Below are 20,165 nucleotides of genomic sequence, written 5' to 3'. Positions count from 1 at the left end.
GGGAGGCAGACATTGCTACTGCGTTTGGCTTCTCCAGGGCTACATGGATGCTGCTAAATATTTCTAAGATCTCCATGGGTCACGTAGTCCACTAGAGGAAGGGACACAAAGTTCAGCAACTGGGAGTGACAGTCACACTTCCGTGAGTCACCTCCCCTCCTGCTATTGCCACGTCCTGAAAAGTTACCAGCATCGGCAGGTTAGGGTCCTGGCCGAATATGGCTGAGACCTGGAGCACGTAAACCAGTCCTGAAACTTGTTCCCGGTTAGGTTTATTTTCCCTGTAGACAGCAGCTATATGGTAAATGACATTCTGCCCCCTGGGAGGACTCTGGGACATTTTGCAGGGCCTGGGGGATGCCAGCTCCCTGCGAGGAGAAGTTGTATGCACAATATGTTGCCCCCTAATGCCGGGTAACTGTTATGTTGCCAGTGTGAGCGTGTGGCTGTCATTTTCTTCATTTTTGTCCCATTCTCTTTCCCATTGACAGGGCAATTTGGTTTTGATGCTGTGCCAGAACTCCTGCGACGATGAGTTACTGGAACTCGGAGAAAAGGAACTGTGTGCAGTACCGCAGGCATTTTCTGGTGGACAACAGCGTGTTTCACGGTGAGCTGCCTTGGGTGTTTGTGTGGGTGGCTTTTTACTGTGTCTCTGACAGCACTTTTCTTCCAGCCTCTGGGTGCAAGGGTGGCATAATTGTTGGGTTGAGCCAAGAGCTTGTGTGAACTTGTTTATGGATAATTACCAAGGAACTCCATTGGACCCCTTCCCCACAGTTGTAAGCAGTGTGCCCCACCTCAACTACCACATGTGCTATCACGCCGTGCCTTACAGGTTCGTTTATGTCAGTGCCTTTTCTTCCTCCCTCCCTCCCTCCCTCCCTCCCTCCCTTCCTTTCTTCCTTCCTTTTCTTTCTTTTTTCTTCCTTTAAATATATTTTTATTGATTTCAGAGGGAGAGAGAGATAGAAACATCAATGATGAGAGACAATCATGATCGGCTGCCTCCTGCATGCCCATACTGGGAATCGAGCCCGCAACCTGGGCATGTGTTCTTGACTGCAATCGAACCTGGGACCCTTCAGTTCGCAGGCTGCCGCTCTATCCACTGATCCAGATGAGCTAGGGCTGTCAGTGCCTTTTCTCTTCTACGACATGGTCAGTTCCAGAAATACTCCTTTCAGATGTTTGAAACTTGTGGATCATCAATCAGGGCTTATTACCAGCACGGTGTGTGCCTTCGATCGGGCCACATGTAAAACCACCGCAGAGCAGTTCGCAGCATTTAACCAGCGCTATCGGGGTGTATTACCACAGCCATAAATCACAGAGGAACCGGGATTAGTCATTTGCATGGCGCACAAAGACTGATTGCTTTTACCCTCCTGGCTTGTTTATGTTGTGGTGTACAGTCAGGGATAAACTCTGTCAATCCTGCTATCAGGGATACCCTTGAGTGAAATTTATTTGAGAGGCAAGGATTTATGTGTTTCCAGAATTTTTGGTGTAATCTCCACAAAAGCCGGTGGAATTGTAGCAGAAAAAGAGATTTCACGGGCAGTGGAGTACTTTGACAGGATCCCATAATCTCAGCCGCCTTCAGCTTCTAAGTTTTTCTTCCCCAATTTGGTGACAGACAGTGTTTTTATTACTCTAAAATGTTTAAGATAACAAACTTTATTAAAGGACTTAAGAGTTTACAGGATGTTTTTCCACATTCCTTGTACCACCTCACTATAGGACTTCCCTAGGTAGGAGATGATTTTATTTTATAGGTCAAGAAAGGGGAGCAGAGATGAGATGACCAGCCCACGTTGAGCTAATTATTAGCAAGGGCAGAACTGAAATGTCGGCCCCCACCTTTCCAGGCCAGCTCTTGGCCTCTTTGCCTTGCCAGTGAAGGAAGGGCCCTTAACACAGGAGACATGGGAATCATAACTTAACCTGGAGCGCTGGGTCATGTTTCGTTTTTCTGTGACCCTCATGGAAGGGGTCTTGTTCATTGCTTCATCACTTACATACAGTGTTTGCTGTGTGGTATTTTCTCTCAGAACTTAAAAAAAAATCTTTATTGTTGAAAGTATTACATATGTCCCCTTTTTTCTCCCATTGACCCCTTTAAGTCTGCCCCTACCTCCTGCCCCAGGCCTCTACCACTCTACTGTGTCCGTGGGTTATGAATATATGCATACAAGTTCTTAAGTTGATATCACTGTCCCCCTCCCCCCCAGCCTTTCCTCTGAGATTCAACAGTCTGTTCCCATGCTTCTATGTCTCTGGATCTGTTTTGTTCAACAATTTATTTTGTTCATTAGATTCCCCATATGAGTGAGATCATGTGATACTCATCTTTCTTGGACTGACTTATTTTGCTTAGCATAATACTCTCCAGGTTAGAACTCTGTATTAAAAATATAAATATGGTAATCGAGAAACACAAGTGTTAGGAAAACTAGCTTTATTTTTTCAAGTTTCATATTGTGCCAGTTTTGAAGAAGTTCAGATTTTCATGCCTTCATACATTATTTTAGGATGACTTTGTCCAGAGATCTCAAGTTTATAATGATTTAAAAACCATTTCCTATGTGTGTTTATAGTTGTATAACCACTGAGTGTATCATTATATTGCAGATACTTATGTTGAGGGCTTGATGATCATTGTCGTATTGAATCCTTTCAATACCTTTGCAATAGTTATTACTCATCCCATTTTATGGATGGGGAAAACAGAGGCTTGGGAGAGGTGGTGAGGTGGTTTTCTAAAATTTAAGTTGTGTTCTGCCTAACTTCAAAACCTTACTATTGTCTTCCAGGCTGTCATCTCCATTTCAGTAGAGAAATTAGTAACCTGAGAGGTTTAAGTTCTTTTTAACTGCATTTTCTCCTGTATTAACTAGTCCTATGTGATCTTGAGCGGGTTATATAATCCTCCAGGATCTTATTTCCCTCCTCTGTTAAATGAACATGCTGGCCTTGATGAGTTTCTGAGGTTCTTTTGAGTTCTAATATATGAGACCCCATTGAAGTATTTCTGAGAATAAGAATTACTATATTTTGTGGGCTTCACTTTCACTAAACATGACATACACAAGAGGGCAGTAGAATGCTTAAAATATGAACAGATTACTTTTTACATTCAAGAATTATGCCTTTTGAAAGGTTGCAGAGGTTTTACATCTGCTTAAGATTAAAATGATTAAAGCCGATTAGAATTATAATTCTATTCATTTATAGTGAAGCAGTAGCTTTAAGTGTTTCTGGTAGCATAAAATATCATTTTGGATTTTTGTGCCCAAGGCTATGTAATTCAGCAAAGAATGATGCCTCTGCTCTTCTTTACCTCTGCAGAAAATTAATGTTTTTAATATAGGAACTTATTTAATGTAATGGAGAGTTGTCAGGATTTTTGGTATATTTTAAGCCCAGGGAGCTCTAGTGATAATATCTTTGAAGAGGATTTCAGAACATTTCTGAGAGAAGAAAGGGACAGGACATGTTTAGTCAGAAATGTCAGATTTCTTTTAGAGGGGCTTCAGGAACATAGGATGGGCATTTGGAAGCTTTTTGTGGATTAGCTTGGCTTCTCCTTGTCTCCCAATAATTGTTTTAACATTTAAATCAATCAAAACAAAAAGAAAATTGTCCGTTATAAACAGAAAACAACCATTTCATCTGCAAGATAATTGACTTGTAGAATACACAGACTTAGATGTGCAAATTGTGCTGGCCAGACTCCTTTTACACAGATTTAAGTGGAATTCCCAGCAGAAAAAAACTACATTAAAGTGAGGGTTATGTGGGCTAAAATGGTCAATATAAGTAGCAATAAGAATGTGAATAGGTATACTGTTTCACAGTTCATGAAGCATATTCATAGCCTGATTTTATGGTTCTCACTGGAAACAATTTAGAAAATTACCCACAATCCAAAGAGAAACCCTGTTACTAGTCTGTTTCTGTCAGTCTTTTATCTGTTTCATCTTCACAATAACCCAGATATAGAAATGGACTATTTGGAAAATCTGGGAAATGGTGGATGCTAGTCAACAGAAATGAGCTGGCTGATTTGACTTAATTCTGTGTCCAGTGATGAGAGGTATCTTGTTAAGAGTTATGAAAAGTTGTTTTTGTATTTCCCACTAGTCTGTCCTTTGCTCAGATTTTTAGGGAATCTACTGAATTCAAGGGGCTTGCGTACTTGTAAGGAAGCCATTCGCTGGAGTTTTCTCTACTTGGCTTTTATTCTTCTGATATATTTGAAACGGAGAAAAAACTTGGGCAAAGAATGATTTGTATAGTTTTAACCTTTTAATGTCTTATACATCCATCAAAGCACTTTTATTTAAAAATTACCTATATCCTCAGCTGTTTTTCTTGGTTGAAGTAAATTGCAGCATTTTTTGAACCTGGGACACAGGTTCTTCCCATCTCCTCCCCCCATTGATCTTTAGAGAGAGGGAGAGAATGGGAGGGAGGGAAGGGAAGAAAGAAAAAGAGAGAGAGAGAGAGTCACATCTCCTTCCCCCATTGATCTTTAGAGAGAGAAAGAAAGAATGGGAAGGAGGGAGGGGAGAGAGAGAGAGAGAGAAATTAAAAATTTAAATTAAAGCCCATAGCCTAGCGTGTGTTTTACCCACATGCACAATTTCAACTCCTAACATCGATGTGAGAGAGACAAGTTTGATCATATTGAGTGGCTGCCTCCTGCATGTGCCCTGACTGGGACCAGGGATCAAACCTGTAAGCAAGGTACATGTCCTTGACTGGGAATCGAACCTTTGACCCTTCTGTTCATGGGCTCATGCTCTAACCACTGAGAGAACAGGCCAGGCAGGACAGGTTCTTTAACCAATCATCACTGTATTTTTAATTAATATATACAATTTCTTATGCACATAAGCTTTTTTAAACATTTGAATTTCTTAATAGAATATACTTAGAGGTGACTTAATTTTTGTTTTCATGCATTGTTAGTTATTATTAGGATGTTGGGAAAAAATTAATTGCTTTCCTATAAGTTATTGTGGTATCATCCCAACTTACTATATTGAAATTTATTTCTGTTGCTGTCATTTTGTTGTAAGTGTTAAATAAAAATGTAAGCGAGTAAATTTCGAAGATCTAATTGGCTTGATTGATCAATTCATTAATTGAGCAGCATCCCATCTAGCAAGTAGAAAGGAGCCCTGGAGGGCTATAGAAAGGGCAAGGTTTGTAAAGAAAGAGGGAGGGTGGGACAAGGAACTCATAAATGAAAAAGTGATTATTTTGGGGAAGGTCACCTATCTTTGGGGAGCAAGAAAGTTTGTTAGGAGGATTACCTCATTAATGTTGACCAGGAAATTCCAGACTGGCTGATTAAGATTACATTCCTGAGGGAAGTTGTAACTGTAGTTAGGTTAGCTATTAAGTCTTGTTTGCCGACATGGGGCTTAGCACAAGTGACTCCATTTTGGGCTTGTTGTTTCTTAACATGTGAATATTTCTGAATAACCATCATAAATCTAGACTAGGATATTTTGAATTAAATTATGAATGTCTCTTACTATCTAGGGGTAAAATTAAGGATCGTTCTCTTATAAATATTTATGGAGTATGTCTTTTCAAAAAGTTCCTCGTATGGCCCTGGCCAGTTTGCTTAGTGGTTAGAGTGTTGGCCCACAGACCAAAGGGTCTCAGTTTCGATTCCTGGTCAAGGGCACGTTCCTTGGTTCCATGTTCAATTCCTGGCCCTGGTTGGGGTGCTCAGGAGATAATCAGTCAATGTGTCTCTTACATCTATGTTTCTCTCTCTCTCTCCCTCCTCCATCCTCTCTCCCTTCCAGTCTCTCTCTAAATATCCATGGGAAAAATATCCTCAGGTGAGAATTAAAAAAAAAGAAAGCCTCATATGTATTTTTACTTTGCCTCACAACAACCTTCTAATGAAACCAATTACTTTGGTTTAAATAAATAAATTTCTTTTTAATCCAGCCTCCGCTTCATGGCCAGAGGCCTAGTCAGTGAAGTGAGGACAGAATCCAAACCAGTACTCAGACCCACAGCACGTTGCCTCCATTAGGATGCCCACTGGTGGTCCTCAGAGCCTCAACTTCTGTTTCCCATCTTTTTTTTAATTAAATATATTTTTATTGATTTCAGAGAGGAAGGGAGAGGGAGAGATAGAAACATCAATGATGAGAGAGAATAATTGACCAGCGGCCTCCTGCACACCCGCACTGGGGATCCAGCCTGCAACCCCGGCATGTGCACTTGACCAGATTCAAACCTGGGACCCTTTATCCACTGAGCCAAACCAGCTAGGGCTACATTTTTTTTTTTTTTAATTTTTAAAGAAGCGCGTGCACGTGTGTGTATGTGTGTGTGTGTGTGTGTGTGTGTGTGTGTATGTGATGTTTATGAGTTCCTCTTGACCATGAAAAGACCAATAGCTAGGATGGACAAGCAATCTTTCTGGACAAGTGTCATTGTATTTTCTTTTTTTAAGAAAAAGAGCCCAACTGACGTGGATCAGTGGTTGAGCGTTGACCTATGAATCAATAGGTCATGGTTTGATTCCCGGTCAGGGTACATGCCCTGGTTGTGAGCTCATTCCCCAGTAGGGATTGTGCAGAGGCAGCTGGTCAATGATTCTCACTCATAATTGATGTTTCTATCCCTCTCTCCCTCTCCCTTCCTCTCTGAAGTCAATAAAAATATATTTTAAAAAATTAAGAAAAGAAAAGAAAAAGAATAGAGAAGTTCCCCTTCACTGGAATTCCATCCTCACTGGACAAAGAAGAATGCCAGATCCTGCCTGGTAAATCTGAAAGAGAGTAGAATTATGTAGAAGTGAATTATGATTCTCATTAGCTACTTTATTTGCAAATTGTGACCTCTGAAGCCTGCCTGCTTTAGGGGTTTGGGAGTATTACTAGATTTTATATGAGAGTGCCACTCCTGCACTAAGCCAAAGCCTAGCTTTTCCAGCCAATGACATACTCTTCCAGAAAATATCAGCACACATTGATTCCTATTAATGCACTGATAATTGAGCTTTTGTGAACATCAAGATCAGAAGTATTATCTCTTAGAGAGGAACATTGCATGGAAAAATTTCAGGGACAAATTGAGGAAAAGAAAGTAAAAAGAAGATAGGATTTAAAGGAGGAGATATACTTGAGTCATTTAAATTTGTTAGATTATAATAGAATGAATTCTGGAAAGAGCTTTGCCCAGTAGATTTCTCTTTAGCCTCACCCTCCAATGATGGCCACAGGCAGAAAGCTTTGAGGGCTTGTAGATTTCCAGGTCTGTGATGTTCTGGTACATCTTGCAAGTGTGCCAGACTCAGTGAAGATTTAGCAAGGCCTGACCCAGGAGTGGCACCTTGCAGGGGCTGCCCTCTACTTGTGTTGCTTTGGGTGAGTTTTCCCTTTGGGGCTAAGTTTCCATGTCACTAAAATGCTGCACCTTAAGGACAAATGACCTCTAAACTCCCAAGTGCTTTAAAATGTCAAGAAATGCTGTCTCTCTACCTCTCCCCATCACCCCACTGTTAAACAGACACGAATCGAAGAATCTGCTGCGAATTAACTGACCCATTTGATTTGCACACTTTTCCTCTTCCTTTGTCTGAGATAAATCAGAACCAAACCTTTAGGCCTTACAAAATAGATACTTACGTTTGGATAAAACACAAAGGAAATCACCCGTTTGTATGCCAGTGGTGGTGAGGAGATCAAGGCTCCCTCTGGTTCCATCTTCTGAAGATGTTTCGTTTCACTTGGCTCTTCAGGGAGGACCCACCACTTTCTCTCTCTGCAGCCCCATTCACACTAATTCCCTCTGGCGGAGGCATGGCTTCCCTTGCCCTGAGGACACTTTGGTACCTGTCTGCCCCCTGAACTTTGTCTTACTTCATGTTTCTTCCCGTGGAGTTGTGCAGACTGCTGCGGGCTGTGGAGGATGGGATGGAGTATGAAGTTGTCTTCTTTCTCATCCCACATCTATCAACTGCAGACTCTTCTCACACAGTTATGAGGGCTGCTCCTATACACATTTGCCATAAGAAATCTCTGAATCCTTCTTTTGTAGCTTCCCCCCTGCTTGTCACTGGGGTGATGCCATCTCTGCCAGCCCACCCACCTCACTGTACACATAATAGGGCTCAGGCAATGGGATTTTGAGTGGATAGAATTCCATCCCCTTACCCCTGATAAATTAAATTCTCTTTAGACACCTTGTAGAGACACTCCAGGCTGGTGCTTGTCCATTAACATTTTGGCTTGGGTGACTTCATTTCCCTAAATGCATCGGTGCAGGTGTCCTCTGTCGTGCTTGCTTCTTGAAAGATTGTGTAGCTGGATTGATCAGTACCAGGCCACAAGCTAGATTTATAAAAACCCATGTTGAGGCGTCTCAGCCTCTTTCCCCATGGGGAATCTAATCTACTGGGGAGATTTTGCTGGGTATGTCATGCTTTCTATGTAGAGGTCATTCAGGCTCTGTAATGCTGTACAGGAAAATGGCAAGTTGAAGATCTGGATACCGGGGAAGCTTAGGTGTGTGAGAAGTAACAATGCTCTATCTTTGAAGCTTTGGCTTTAGTTGTCTGAAACCAGCCTATTGCGTCAAGGGAGATTCTTGGCTGGCCTTTGCCATTGACTGTCACATTCTTTCTCTTAAACATGTGGCCATTGGCAGTCCAGCCAAGCGGAAAGGCCCTTAATGATTTTAATCCTTTAGGCTTGAAAATACCAATTTTCTAATTACTAAATTAGAAGGAAGAAATATGTCTAATAAACAGTCCACTTTTTTCCCCAGATTTGCAGACTTTTAAGTGGTTACTTATGAGAATTATTTCTCGTTAAACCTGTTACAGATTTAGACCATTGTTCTTTAAGCTTCATTTCCATAATTACAATTAATTTCCCTCTGCTCTCTCTTTTTCCCAATTGTCTTTTCCTACTCCATGGCTAAATTATGCACAGAAACTGATGGGGCGGATGAAATGTCTTTCCACAAGCAGATTTAGGGTTCTTCCAGGACAACATAATTATTTAATTTAGTTATACAAAGGTCTAGATTTCTTTCTTGGACCACAGTAATGATTGCTAGGATTTCATTTGTAATAAAAAAGTCCACAAACTCCTGTCTCCCATCTATCAAAACAAAGATTGAAAATTCTAGTTTGTCCCCTTATGCTGTGTAAATGAAAATTCATCCCGATAGACCTGTGATAGTTTATATTTTCTTAGGGTTCATTCCTTTCAACAAGTATGTTTGGGGTTATTATAAGTACCACCTGTTGATTTCAAAGGGATATCTAGATTTTTAATTTAAAGCCCATAGCCTAGCGTGTGTTTTATCCACATGCACAATTTCAACTCCTAACTAATATGCTGATAACTCTCAATAGTGTATGCCTGTCTTAGACCAACCCTCTGTGCTCCATCCCCAGATTTCCATCTCTTACTTGATGTGGCTCCACTGATGCCTTCAAGCTCTTCTGAGTCAACATACTGGAGCAGAACTCCCACTTCCCCACTGGTACCCACTGTCTCTCCAGCCCTATCTCACCCTTTCCCTCCCTCTTTGCACCCCAGCTACACCAACCTTTATGTTCCTTTCCCAAAAAACTTACCCCTTCTTCACTTAGCCCGCTTTTAGTTCATTCTTCAGATCTGAGTGAAGGTCCCTTCCCAGACCATGTCAGGCCCCGTCGTATACTCTCCTATCTCCTTGCATTGCTGCTTTACTGCACTATCACAATTAATTTTGTGATAACGATTTAATTTCTGTCCCCCACCTCCTACCTTCTAAGTGCCAGCTGACAAAGACTATCCTGACTTCTATCTATAGTCCATAGTGGAGTGCATTGCATACACTCAATAAAATATTTCTGAGTGACTTCACTCAGTTTATTTAGTAGGGGAGATGAGAATAACTTCCTGTTCATTATTTTGGCATTCTCTGTTAAGTTTGGCCTTTAATGTTTGTGCTGTGGAATGCATCATTTCTCTGGCTGAAACCCTTTTCTTTCCTTCACTCACGCTTTGCCTTGAACAAAAGAATACCCATAAACCACTCCTTCGTGACATTGAGACGGAAAGGCCACTTCTGCTGAGAATCCTAGTGTGCTTTAGAAAAGCTTATTACAAAGGTATAATGCCTTGAAATGGAAAAGGACAAACCCATTTCTATAAAAGAATTTTTTAGACTTTTTGAATTCATGTGGTACTTTTCAGAATTTCCATTGGTTATCTGTGTGTTTATTTTACTCAACTCTGAAAATGGAGGTTTTGCTCATTAAAATGACACTGTTAGTAAAAGCTGTTAATTGCAGTATTTTGCATACTATTAAAATTCTCTGCTGCTGGTGTCTGAAAAATCTCATCACAGAGTTTTGTCTCTGGGTTAATTTTTACCCCAGAGAGCATAAAATAGACCTGCAAAAACAAAAGCACCAGTTTTCTCTGAAGAGAGGAGGTCTGGGGGTACATGAGGAGAATAATTAAGCAGCACACAGCTTCTTTAAAAGTTAAGAACATGCACTTTTATTTCAGATTTACAAACAAGAAAATGGTCAGCGTATAAGCCTTTCATCTTAGAATCTCAAGCAATGTGAGAGTACAAAGTCACTTCCAGGTAGACAAGTTACTCTGAGAAATAACACCCACCTGGTAGGATAAATGTGGACCCTGTGAAGACAGTTTTAATTCAGCTTTCTTTTCCCATATTTGTCTTTTCGTTGGAATACATGACTGACACATAACAGTGTTCTCAGAATTTCCTGTATTTAAATGTAGAAGATGGTGACTTTGCCCAATTAAAAGGAATAACAGTGTTCACATTTATTATTTAGTGTTTTATTTTTACTCCTTGCCAACTTGAAATAGAACATCAATGCATAGCTGCAAATAACCAACCATTCTTTGAAATTACACCAGTGTCAGAATTTCAAGGTATTGTGCTTTTCAGCCAGCAGAAGCTTATCTCCAGGTGTGGAGACTTGTAATTTAGCCAGTGGCTGCCAGCCTTGGCTGCACATGGGAATCAATATGCATATTTTTGTGTGGGGCCCAGCCCAGAGGTTTAGCCCTGATTTCATTGGTCTGAGGTGTATCCAGGGCTTGGGGGCATTTTTAGAAGTCCTCCAGTGATTCTGGTGGGTTGAAAAGCCCAGACTTAAGGTGACAAAAGAATACTTTCTCAATGGAACTACATTATTTATGAATTTGATAATGGTTATATTCTGTGAGTATAGCCCATTTTATGCTAACCTTGTAGGTAGGGGATGACTGGGCGTCTAGGGAAGAAGGATATAGATACAAATAGTGTGTTAGAATATAGAATAAACAGGAAATGGAGAAGGGCCAGTTATGCTTGGGATTTTATGGATGGTGGTCTTCTTTGAGAAAATTTTTTCACTTAAAAAATTTTTTTTTTTCTGACGATAGCAACACAGGCTTACTGGAGAAAAGTTAGAGAGTACGGAAAAGACTAAAGAAACAAAAAAATGAGTGAGATCATGTGATATTTATCTTTCTCTGACTGGCTTATTTCGCTTAGCATCAGACCATCAAACCTCAGAGGGGAGGTAGGGGAGGGTGGAGGTAAGGGGGAGAGATCAACCAAAGTACTTGTATACATGCATATAAGCATAACCAAAGGACACAGACACCAGGGGGGTGAGGGCATGAGTGGGGGGTGAAGTGGGTAGGGGGACAATGAGGGGCTAAGGACACATGTGTAATACCTTCATAAAGAAAATAAAAGAAACAAAAAATCTATAATTTCAGTATGTGTTTTAAGACTACACTTAAAATGATTAAAAACTAAAGACTAGTGATTCTCAACTCTTGTTATACATTAGAATCCGTTGGAGTGCTTAAAAAATATTCTCCCCAAGCCCAGTTAAATCACTCTGGGGGATGGGCCCAGCTGTCTTCCTTCCTCCCTCCTTTCCTGCCTTCCTCCCTCCCTTCCTCCCCACCTTCCTCCCTTCATTATCTCTACATCTTTACCTATATTTTTACATATCTTTATCCCAAGTGATTTTGATGCAGTGGGAAGTGTGAGAATCATTGGACTACAGTGGCTGATTGACTAAAATATTGATCTGATCAGAACTAAATTGGGAACTAAATTAGGTTATTAGTTTGCTGATTTACTATAGCATGTATTTGCTAGTTTGTGCAAAACTGGTACATGAAAATCATGATTTTATGCAGAGGAGTGTAGGCAAGTAACATGTTCACCTTCATTTAGTTATTTTATTTTCTAACAGATTTCATATTCCTTTTAATATCATTCTTTCATAGTGCTCTTAAAATGTGATTTGTCTTAACTTTACAGCCAATATATCTGTTACATGATATAAAGATAGTAGTATATCTTTGAGCATTAACTGACTTCACAATGTTATCTATGGCCTCCTGCTGGTAAACAGAAATACTTTGGGAAGGTCTGTAACAATAGGCAACAAAGAATGTACTCTAACCCTAACTAACCGTTCTTGGTTTTGATTAATCCATATTGAGGACAACACAGTACACAGAAGGATAATTTAAAGAATTGATACAGAAATAAATATGAAACACCAGAAATGGGAGGACAGTAGTTGGAGTACATCAGATATAACCTTGAGTATTATTAAATTGTTTATCAACCTTTGAAAATTAAGGGGTACCTAGAGACTTAAGAGATGCACACACATTTTGTAGAAGGAAAGCTTTGTCATCCCGTAGATATCCGTCTACCTTTATCAACTCTACGTGTGAGAAAAATGATGCTCAGGGTCCCTGTGTTATTCCTAGAAGTTTCAGAGTTATAAAGGAGAAATCTTGACTTCTCAGGTCACTCTTGTTTTGCACGATACCTCCTTCTTTGCACATAGGTCCATGTGGGTGACACAAAGGAATTTGTCATACTTTTAAATCTAGGGTTTTCCCACTATTGTGAAACAATGATGTGCTACACAAACTTGTATCTTTTAAAGCAACCGAGGGAGTGGGTTTTAAGGTTTTCAAAGAGCTTCAAGACCCTTTAGAGGCCATTAGAGGATGCTGTAGAGATACCATGATGAGTTGCCCTCAGGTTGAGAAGGCGGTGCATAGAGAACTGGGCATGGGAGCAGAAAGCTGGTATCTGCCTAGAGCTTAGTCAGAAATGCAGACTCACAGCCCCACCCAGGACTAAGAGAATTGGAATCTGCATTTTAACAAGATTCCCAGGAGAGCTCTATACACTGTAAAGTGTGAACAGCTCTGCTCTGGGATATCCACTGGACTTGTGTGTGAGTCCTCTGAGTGAGGGACTATTCCCTATGCTCCAGGGAAAGGCAGGTGGAAAAAGGATGGGGTGTGGGGGAAGAGAAGAACTGTTTTCCACCAACCAAAGCGTTTAGAGGACAGACACGTGTGTGAGGAAAGACCCCAAATGGTATTCCAATGTGCTGATTCCTAAGTAGGAGACACAAGGGCAACAAATGCCCAGGAAATTTTCTTTGTAAGAATCAGCCTAAAAATTTGAACTTCCTATGTCTGAAACATAGGAAGATATAGTTAAGGATATAAGCAACTCCCTGGTCTGCAAATGATGCTTGTCAGATTGAAACTAGAGAGGACTTGAGAAGCCATCTGAATGGGGGGTGGGGGGAGAGAGAGAGACAGAGAGACAGAGAGACAGAGAGAGAGAGAGAGAGAGAGAGAGAGAAATCAGTTGCCTCTCACCCCAACTAGGGCTGGAACCCACAACCTAGGTATGTGCCCTGATTGGAATTGAACCTGTGACCTTCCAGTGCATGGGACAACACCCCAACCAACTGAGCAACACTGGCCAGGGTGAGGATGGTTGTTTTTCAAGGACAAATACTTTTAGTTTCATTATTTCAACTTGCAGCCTAGGTTTGAGACCATTTTCATAGATGTATGCCTATTTTAGCTCTTGAGAACCCATCAGGGAAATAATATTCTCATATACCTCTTATTTTGTTCTCTAATTATATATTTTGATTCTCTATCCCTTGCCATTTCTCCTAAATTATAAAAATCAGTGCAGAGGTTTAATATCTGGTATCTGTAAGTACTATGTTTTTGATACTACTGACATAAAATTTTTTCTTGGCTAGATAACAAGTTCAGTATATCATAGTACTAGATTATTTCTAGATTGGATTAATTTTTTTATAAAGTGATAAAATGTTATTGGTTTCTTATTTTATCATCTTTAGTATTCATGAAAGATCAGTTCTTTCCTCTTTTCTCCAAGGTCTTTAACAAAATTAGCCTTTGTAACCATTTTTGTGCTAGTTGACTGAATGAGGAGAACTAATGGAGCAGAAAATTAAAATACTTTTGATGTTTTAAATTTTAATACTAATCATTAATCTACACTTCAAAGTTATTTCTCATTGATACATTTATTGCTTTAAAAAGAGTTCCTATCATTTATAGTGTTTTTTTTTTCTAGGTATAAAGCTTTGTTAGAGTTTTAAAATACCTATTTGTATGACTTGTCAAGAAATAAGAATTTTGGCTGCGAAAACCAACTTAATTATTGACAGAAAGCTCAGTTATATATGCTCTCAAGCATTTCACTGTTCATGGGGATGGATTATATTTTAAAAATTAAAAAACATTGGGCATCTCATATAGTTTTTCACCTTCAAGAGAATATGTCTTTGCTATGAGGATGTTAGAGAGTGGTTATGCTGTAATATTCATGCTTATCCTTGAAGTCAAAAGCTCCAGAGGTTTTGTGTAGAATTTTCATGGCTGGGAAAGACCTCAAGAAATAATTTAATGCAGTCAGTTTGTAGATCCTTTCTAGAATGAAAGCTCTGGTGAACAGGAGACATGCCTGGCATATGGGAGATGCCCAGTAAGTTTGTGGTGAGTTAATTAACAACCTCCCACATTGTAGCACTAAGGACCCTGAGGCTTAGAAAGGTTAAATGGTGGGCCTAAGGCGGGTCTAACTAAATTATTAGTAAGTGGTGAGAACCAAGGCCCTGGGCAGTGTGGTGCAGGGTGTGGTACTTACCACTCTACATATGCCCCTGTGCTCACGATTCTTTGGTCTTATTCTAAACAGAGGCAGCTCCCTGATTCCCAAGCACTGGCATGACTATCAATCTTTTGTTCATGCTCCAGGTTCTTATTACCCAGTCTGGTTTGAACACAGGATATTGCTGCCTTTTCTCCTGCTTGCTTTAAATATTTGTTGATCTGGGGTCTGTACTGGGGGTTCCAGAATTAACAAAGTAGAAATAGCTTCTCTCAGTATAGCGTTTACAACTTTGTCTCTCTTTGCCGTTACCTCTTCCTCCTTCTGTGCTCATATGGGACCTTTATGTTATGTTGGCTTTTTCTTTAGAAACTAGAGACCCGGTGCATGAAATTTTTGCACTGTAAGGGTACCTAGATCTGGCCAGCAATCAGGGCTGATCGGGCCCTTCCAGCTGCTGGCTGCCAGCTGGGGCCTCCCTTCTCCAGCTGCCAGCTGCCAGCTGCTGGCTGGGGCCTTCCTTCATTCCGTGCCACTCTCTGGTGGTCAGCACACATCATAGCGAGCAATCAAACTCCCGAGGGGACACTTTGCATATTAGCCTTTTATATATGTATAGATAATTTTATCTTCACAGAAAAGTTGCAAGAATCTATAATAATAAAAGTGTAATATGCTAATTAGACTGGACGTCCTTCCAGATGTCCTTCCGGATGACCTTCCAGATGAAGCTGGGGCTGCAAGGGAAGCCCAGGTCCTGGGAGCCTGCTGGTGGCCGGGGGAAGGAAGGCCTACTCTGGCACAAATTTCATGCATCGGGCCTCTAGTTTGAATATAACAAAGAACCTCCATATAGCCTTTACCCAGATTTGTTTACTGTTGGTCTTTACCCTATATGATTATCATTAGCCTCATCATTACACACACACACACACACACACAATTACTTTCCTGGAATAGTTTGAAAATAAATTGCATATCTCATGGTCCTTTGCCCATAAATACCTCAGTGTATTTCTCAAGAATAAGGATATTCCCTTATAGAACCGCAGCACAGTTATCAACCTAGGAAACAACATTGATGGAGCCCTTTATTATTTTTTAAGGTCCTTATTTTTAAAAGATTCCCCCCCACCCCCCAATTAATATCTATAGGGAAACAGACCTGGGAGAAAGAAAGTAACAAAGATGGAGAAAATGTTACGGCTTCATAAAATTTTTTATTTTTGAAATGCTTTATTTTTTGAAAACAAAAAAGTCCTATATTTTCACTTTTCACTGGACCTGGAGATTATGTGGCTGGCCTAGGTCCTGGGTTAGGAGCTTTCTAATCTGTAGGTGGGGAAACTAACTTGACTTGGGATGCCAAGCTATCTGGTGGAACCAAGATTTAAATTTTCATTACACAGTTGATGTCTGTCATGTTGCTTTTAATTACTCCATGCCCTCAGTTCTCAGCCACTGTACTTAATTATTTCTAGATTTGTAATTGAACTGTCCTTCCTCTTTTCCTCCTAAGGAACTCTACCTTCTTTTGGTACCACAGGCTCTCTCTCTCTCATCCTAAATTCCTAGGGTAAAGTGTTAACTAGAACGCCATTTGAAAAAACTGTAATGGGTTGCTAGTTCCCATCACAAGGGAAATGCCCATGATCTTCTCCCTGGTTATACAGAAAAGGCGGCCTGTGATCATTCCCTCATTCACCGGAACCATGGATCACAGTCCCAGCAACTGGTTTTCTTGGTGCTCCCATCTTTTGCAGTCTTCCTGGGAACTGGAAAACTACCTGCAATCTGAGTTTCCGTGTTGGGTGGGTCTTCCTGCTTTCAGACCTTCTTGGTGCTCACTACTGTCCTGATGTATTCCCGAGGATACATCGGGGAACAAGACACTCACCCTTCCTGCTCTCCAGTTTCCACTGTGCTCCTCCTGGTTGCTATGTCCCATCTACCTGTTGAGGTACCTTTTAGGCGGTAACAAAAAAATTGGCACATCTCGATTGTTGTTGAGAATGCTAATACAAGGAGAAAGGTTAAAGTAGTGAAGTTATTTGACTTGTGGTAGAGTCACTACAAAAGTTTTAATGTGTGTAAAAAAAATGCACTATTGACGTTGTGGAGAACTGCCACTTTCTGTTTCATCAAGAAAGGGACAAAGGAGTTGATTTTTAAAAAAATTTCTGTAGGGTATTTAGGTTAGGAATTTAGACTGTTGTGATAGTACTGTGTGCTGTGACATATTGAAACTTAACACCAGAGTTGTCAGTACAATCTCTTTCCTTGGTTTTCTTCTAGAAAGAAGGGTGATTTGTCTCTGTCTAGGCCAGTGATGGCGAACCTTTTGAGCTCGGTGTGTCAGCATTTTGAGAAACCCTAACTTAACTCTGGTGCCGTGTCACATATAGAAATTTTTTGATATTTGCAACCATAGTAAAACAAAGACTTATATTTTTGATATTTATTTTGTATATTTAAATGCCATTTAACAAAGAAAAATCAACCAAAAAAATGAGTTCGCGTGTCATAGGTTTGCCATCCCTGGTCTAGGTCTTTTGAGGTCATAATTTCCCTGAAGGTCATGTTTTGTTACTAAAATGTCTCTTCCAGACATTACAGGATTAGATTTTCTGAGGAGCACATCTCCTTTCCTGTCCTTCTGGGAGTTATGGCCACTCAGCTCTCCCAGAGGTACACTGGTCAGCTATGCCAAGGCAACAGCCCTGATGTTGGCAGAGGCTGGGGTCCCCTGTCACTGCTGGAGTTTGGATCCTCCTTAGCCAGGCCATGGCTTGGGCTGGCCTGGCCTGTAAGAGACTGTCTCTTTGATCTGAGCTTTGGTGGCTATTGACTTTGGATTCAGGGGATCAGAGTTGTTCTCAACTCTTTTATATTCAGAAGAGCTTTTTTTAGAGGGGAGGTTAATAATCTAGAATCTCTTCTCCCCTTTCCCTAACTCCTCCTTCCTTAGGGTTAACTTTGTGTTTGCATTATGGGATCAGTTTGTGTGAGTAGTGTTCTGAGGTTCAGTACTGCCAGATAAGAGGTTTGCATTATGATGATCACATGTGCCTCCCATTCCAGTGCATACATTGTGACCCCTGGGTAGATATCATCTGCCTTTTATTCAACCCCTAGATGTCAGATTTAGGCATGGGGAAATGTTCTCTAGTAACATATCTACTCCAGCTGCTCAGTTCAGAGGTAAGGGGGCTTCTCTGTTCAAGGGTACAAATACCTTCTGAGTGCTGTGGGGAGGGGACTTGAATATGTCACTACACGAGTTTTGAGAATGTAATTAAAGCTTCAGCCCTCAGAGTAGATGTTTGTTTTAATATGTGTCACTGTCAACAACCATTAGAGACTCCCCTGGGCCTACCTGTCTCTGGTTAATTCTCTCTGTTAATGTTATAATTAACAGTGATCAGAACTGATGCTAGTGATGCAGAGAGTGGATGCTGATTTATGAACCTGGGTACCTTTATTTATAGCTGGCTGTGAGTTCACGAAACCCAACTGTCAGTTGAATTTCACATTTAACTGAGTCTCTACTAAAAGCAGTTGAAATGCTCTTCATACGTGTTCGCTGGCTGCAAGCTCCTAGGCCTCTCACAGGCTCTGTGAATAAAATCTTGCCTGAGAGGTCTTGGTGGCTCGTGGGTAGCTCAAGCTGAAACCAGGCTCCCAAGGATTTTCCTTTGAATCATATTGACATCTTCATCAACTGACAGTGATGTGCCCATAAATTTTCATGCTTACTTATAAAGTCTCAAGTGACTTGACTGATAGTCAAGTCTTTCCAAGAAATAATGAGAAATTTTATTTTAAAGCCAAGATCTCAAAGGGGAGATGAAGAAATCAGCAAGGAGGCACCATTTCCAAAAGGCAGTTGGGCTTAAGGGTGACCCCTCTCTGTCCTATGGAACATAGCAAAATTAAATGTGGGTAATATTCAGCTTGTTTTAGGATTCAGATGCTTAAAAATGCATGGCAATTGCTGTCCACTGATGCATGTCAGATTTTAATGTAGGGGAACTCCCAAACTGATTTATTTGACAGTAGTGTGTGACCTATAGGACACGTTCTGTATCATTAAACTATATAGTTATATCTCTCCCATAAAGAAAGAAGAGTTATGGTAAGCCAGCTGGGCACCACCAAGAGGCCCTTTCACTGTGAAACCACTGCTGCTCTTCACTTGCTTCGCACTGCTGTGCATCTTGTGAGGAAAGCTGACTCTGCTTCAAAAATTGTATGGATAAATAAGGATCATGGCTTTAGAGACTATTTTTCTTCCTAAGCATTTCTGTGTGTCTATGCCAGAGGCACTCACAGCTTCTGCAATTGTGTGAGAATAGTTCTAATTGGAAAAAATGAGGAATTTTAAAGTTAGGCCTGAAATCTCACAGATGGTTCCCATGACCTGAAGCATGGAGCCCGTGGGAAGGGCCTGGAACGGGAGTGGGTTTGGGTTTGCTCCTGGTTCTAGCATAGCTGCGCTATCTTGGACCATTTGTCCAACTTGAATCTGTTTTATTCTCTTTAAAATATGGGTCCTGCCGAAACCAGTTTGGCTCAGTGGATGGAGCGTCGGCCTGCGGACTGAGGGGTCCCAGGTTCGATTCCGATCAAGGGCATGTGCCTGGGTTGCGGGCACATCCCCAGTGGGAGGTGTGCAGGAGGCAGCTGATCGATGTTTCTCTCTCATCGATGTTTCTGGCTCTTTGTCTCTCTCCCTTCCTCTCTGTGAAAAATCAATAAAATATATTTAAAAAAAATAAAATATGGGTCCTATTATGTTTTCTTGCAGAATTATTGTAAAGATCAGAAAAGGTAATGTTTGATAAATGGTAGCTTTTATTTTATTTTTTTAATTTTATTTTTTATTACAAAGGGTATTACATATGTGTCCATTTTTTCCCCCCGCCCTAGACAGTCCCCTAGCCTCCCCTATTCCCCAGTGTCTTATGTCCATTGGTTATGCTTATATGCATGCATACAAATCCTTTGGTTGATCTCTTACCCCCCTACCTCCCACCCCCCAACCCTCCCGGCATTCCCGCTGCAGTTTGACAATCTGTTTGAGGCAGCTCTGCCTCTGTATCTATTATTGTTCAAAAGTTTATAATGGTCTCAATTATCCATGAATAAGAGAGATCATGTGGTATTTTTCC

At 40.7% G+C, this 20,165-nt stretch overlaps 1 protein-coding gene across 1 annotated transcript in view; it reads left to right on the top strand.

The window, feature by feature from the left end:
• Nucleotides 1-490: 490 nt before the first annotated feature.
• PLCH1 (phospholipase C eta 1) overlaps nt 491-20,165 on the top strand; it is a 146,320-nt gene continuing 126,645 nt past the window's right edge. The window contains 1 exon segment of the mRNA XM_015567911.1: nt 491-610. Within this exon segment, the coding sequence (XP_015423397.1) occupies nt 532-610 (79 nt within the window). The 5' untranslated portion in view covers nt 491-531.

Source organism: Myotis davidii, unplaced genomic scaffold (genome assembly GCF_000327345.1).
Source record: "Myotis davidii unplaced genomic scaffold, ASM32734v1 scaffold1284, whole genome shotgun sequence".
Lineage (NCBI taxonomy): Eukaryota > Metazoa > Chordata > Mammalia > Chiroptera > Vespertilionidae > Myotis > Myotis davidii.
This window is presented reverse-complemented; position numbering and strand designations above follow the sequence as displayed.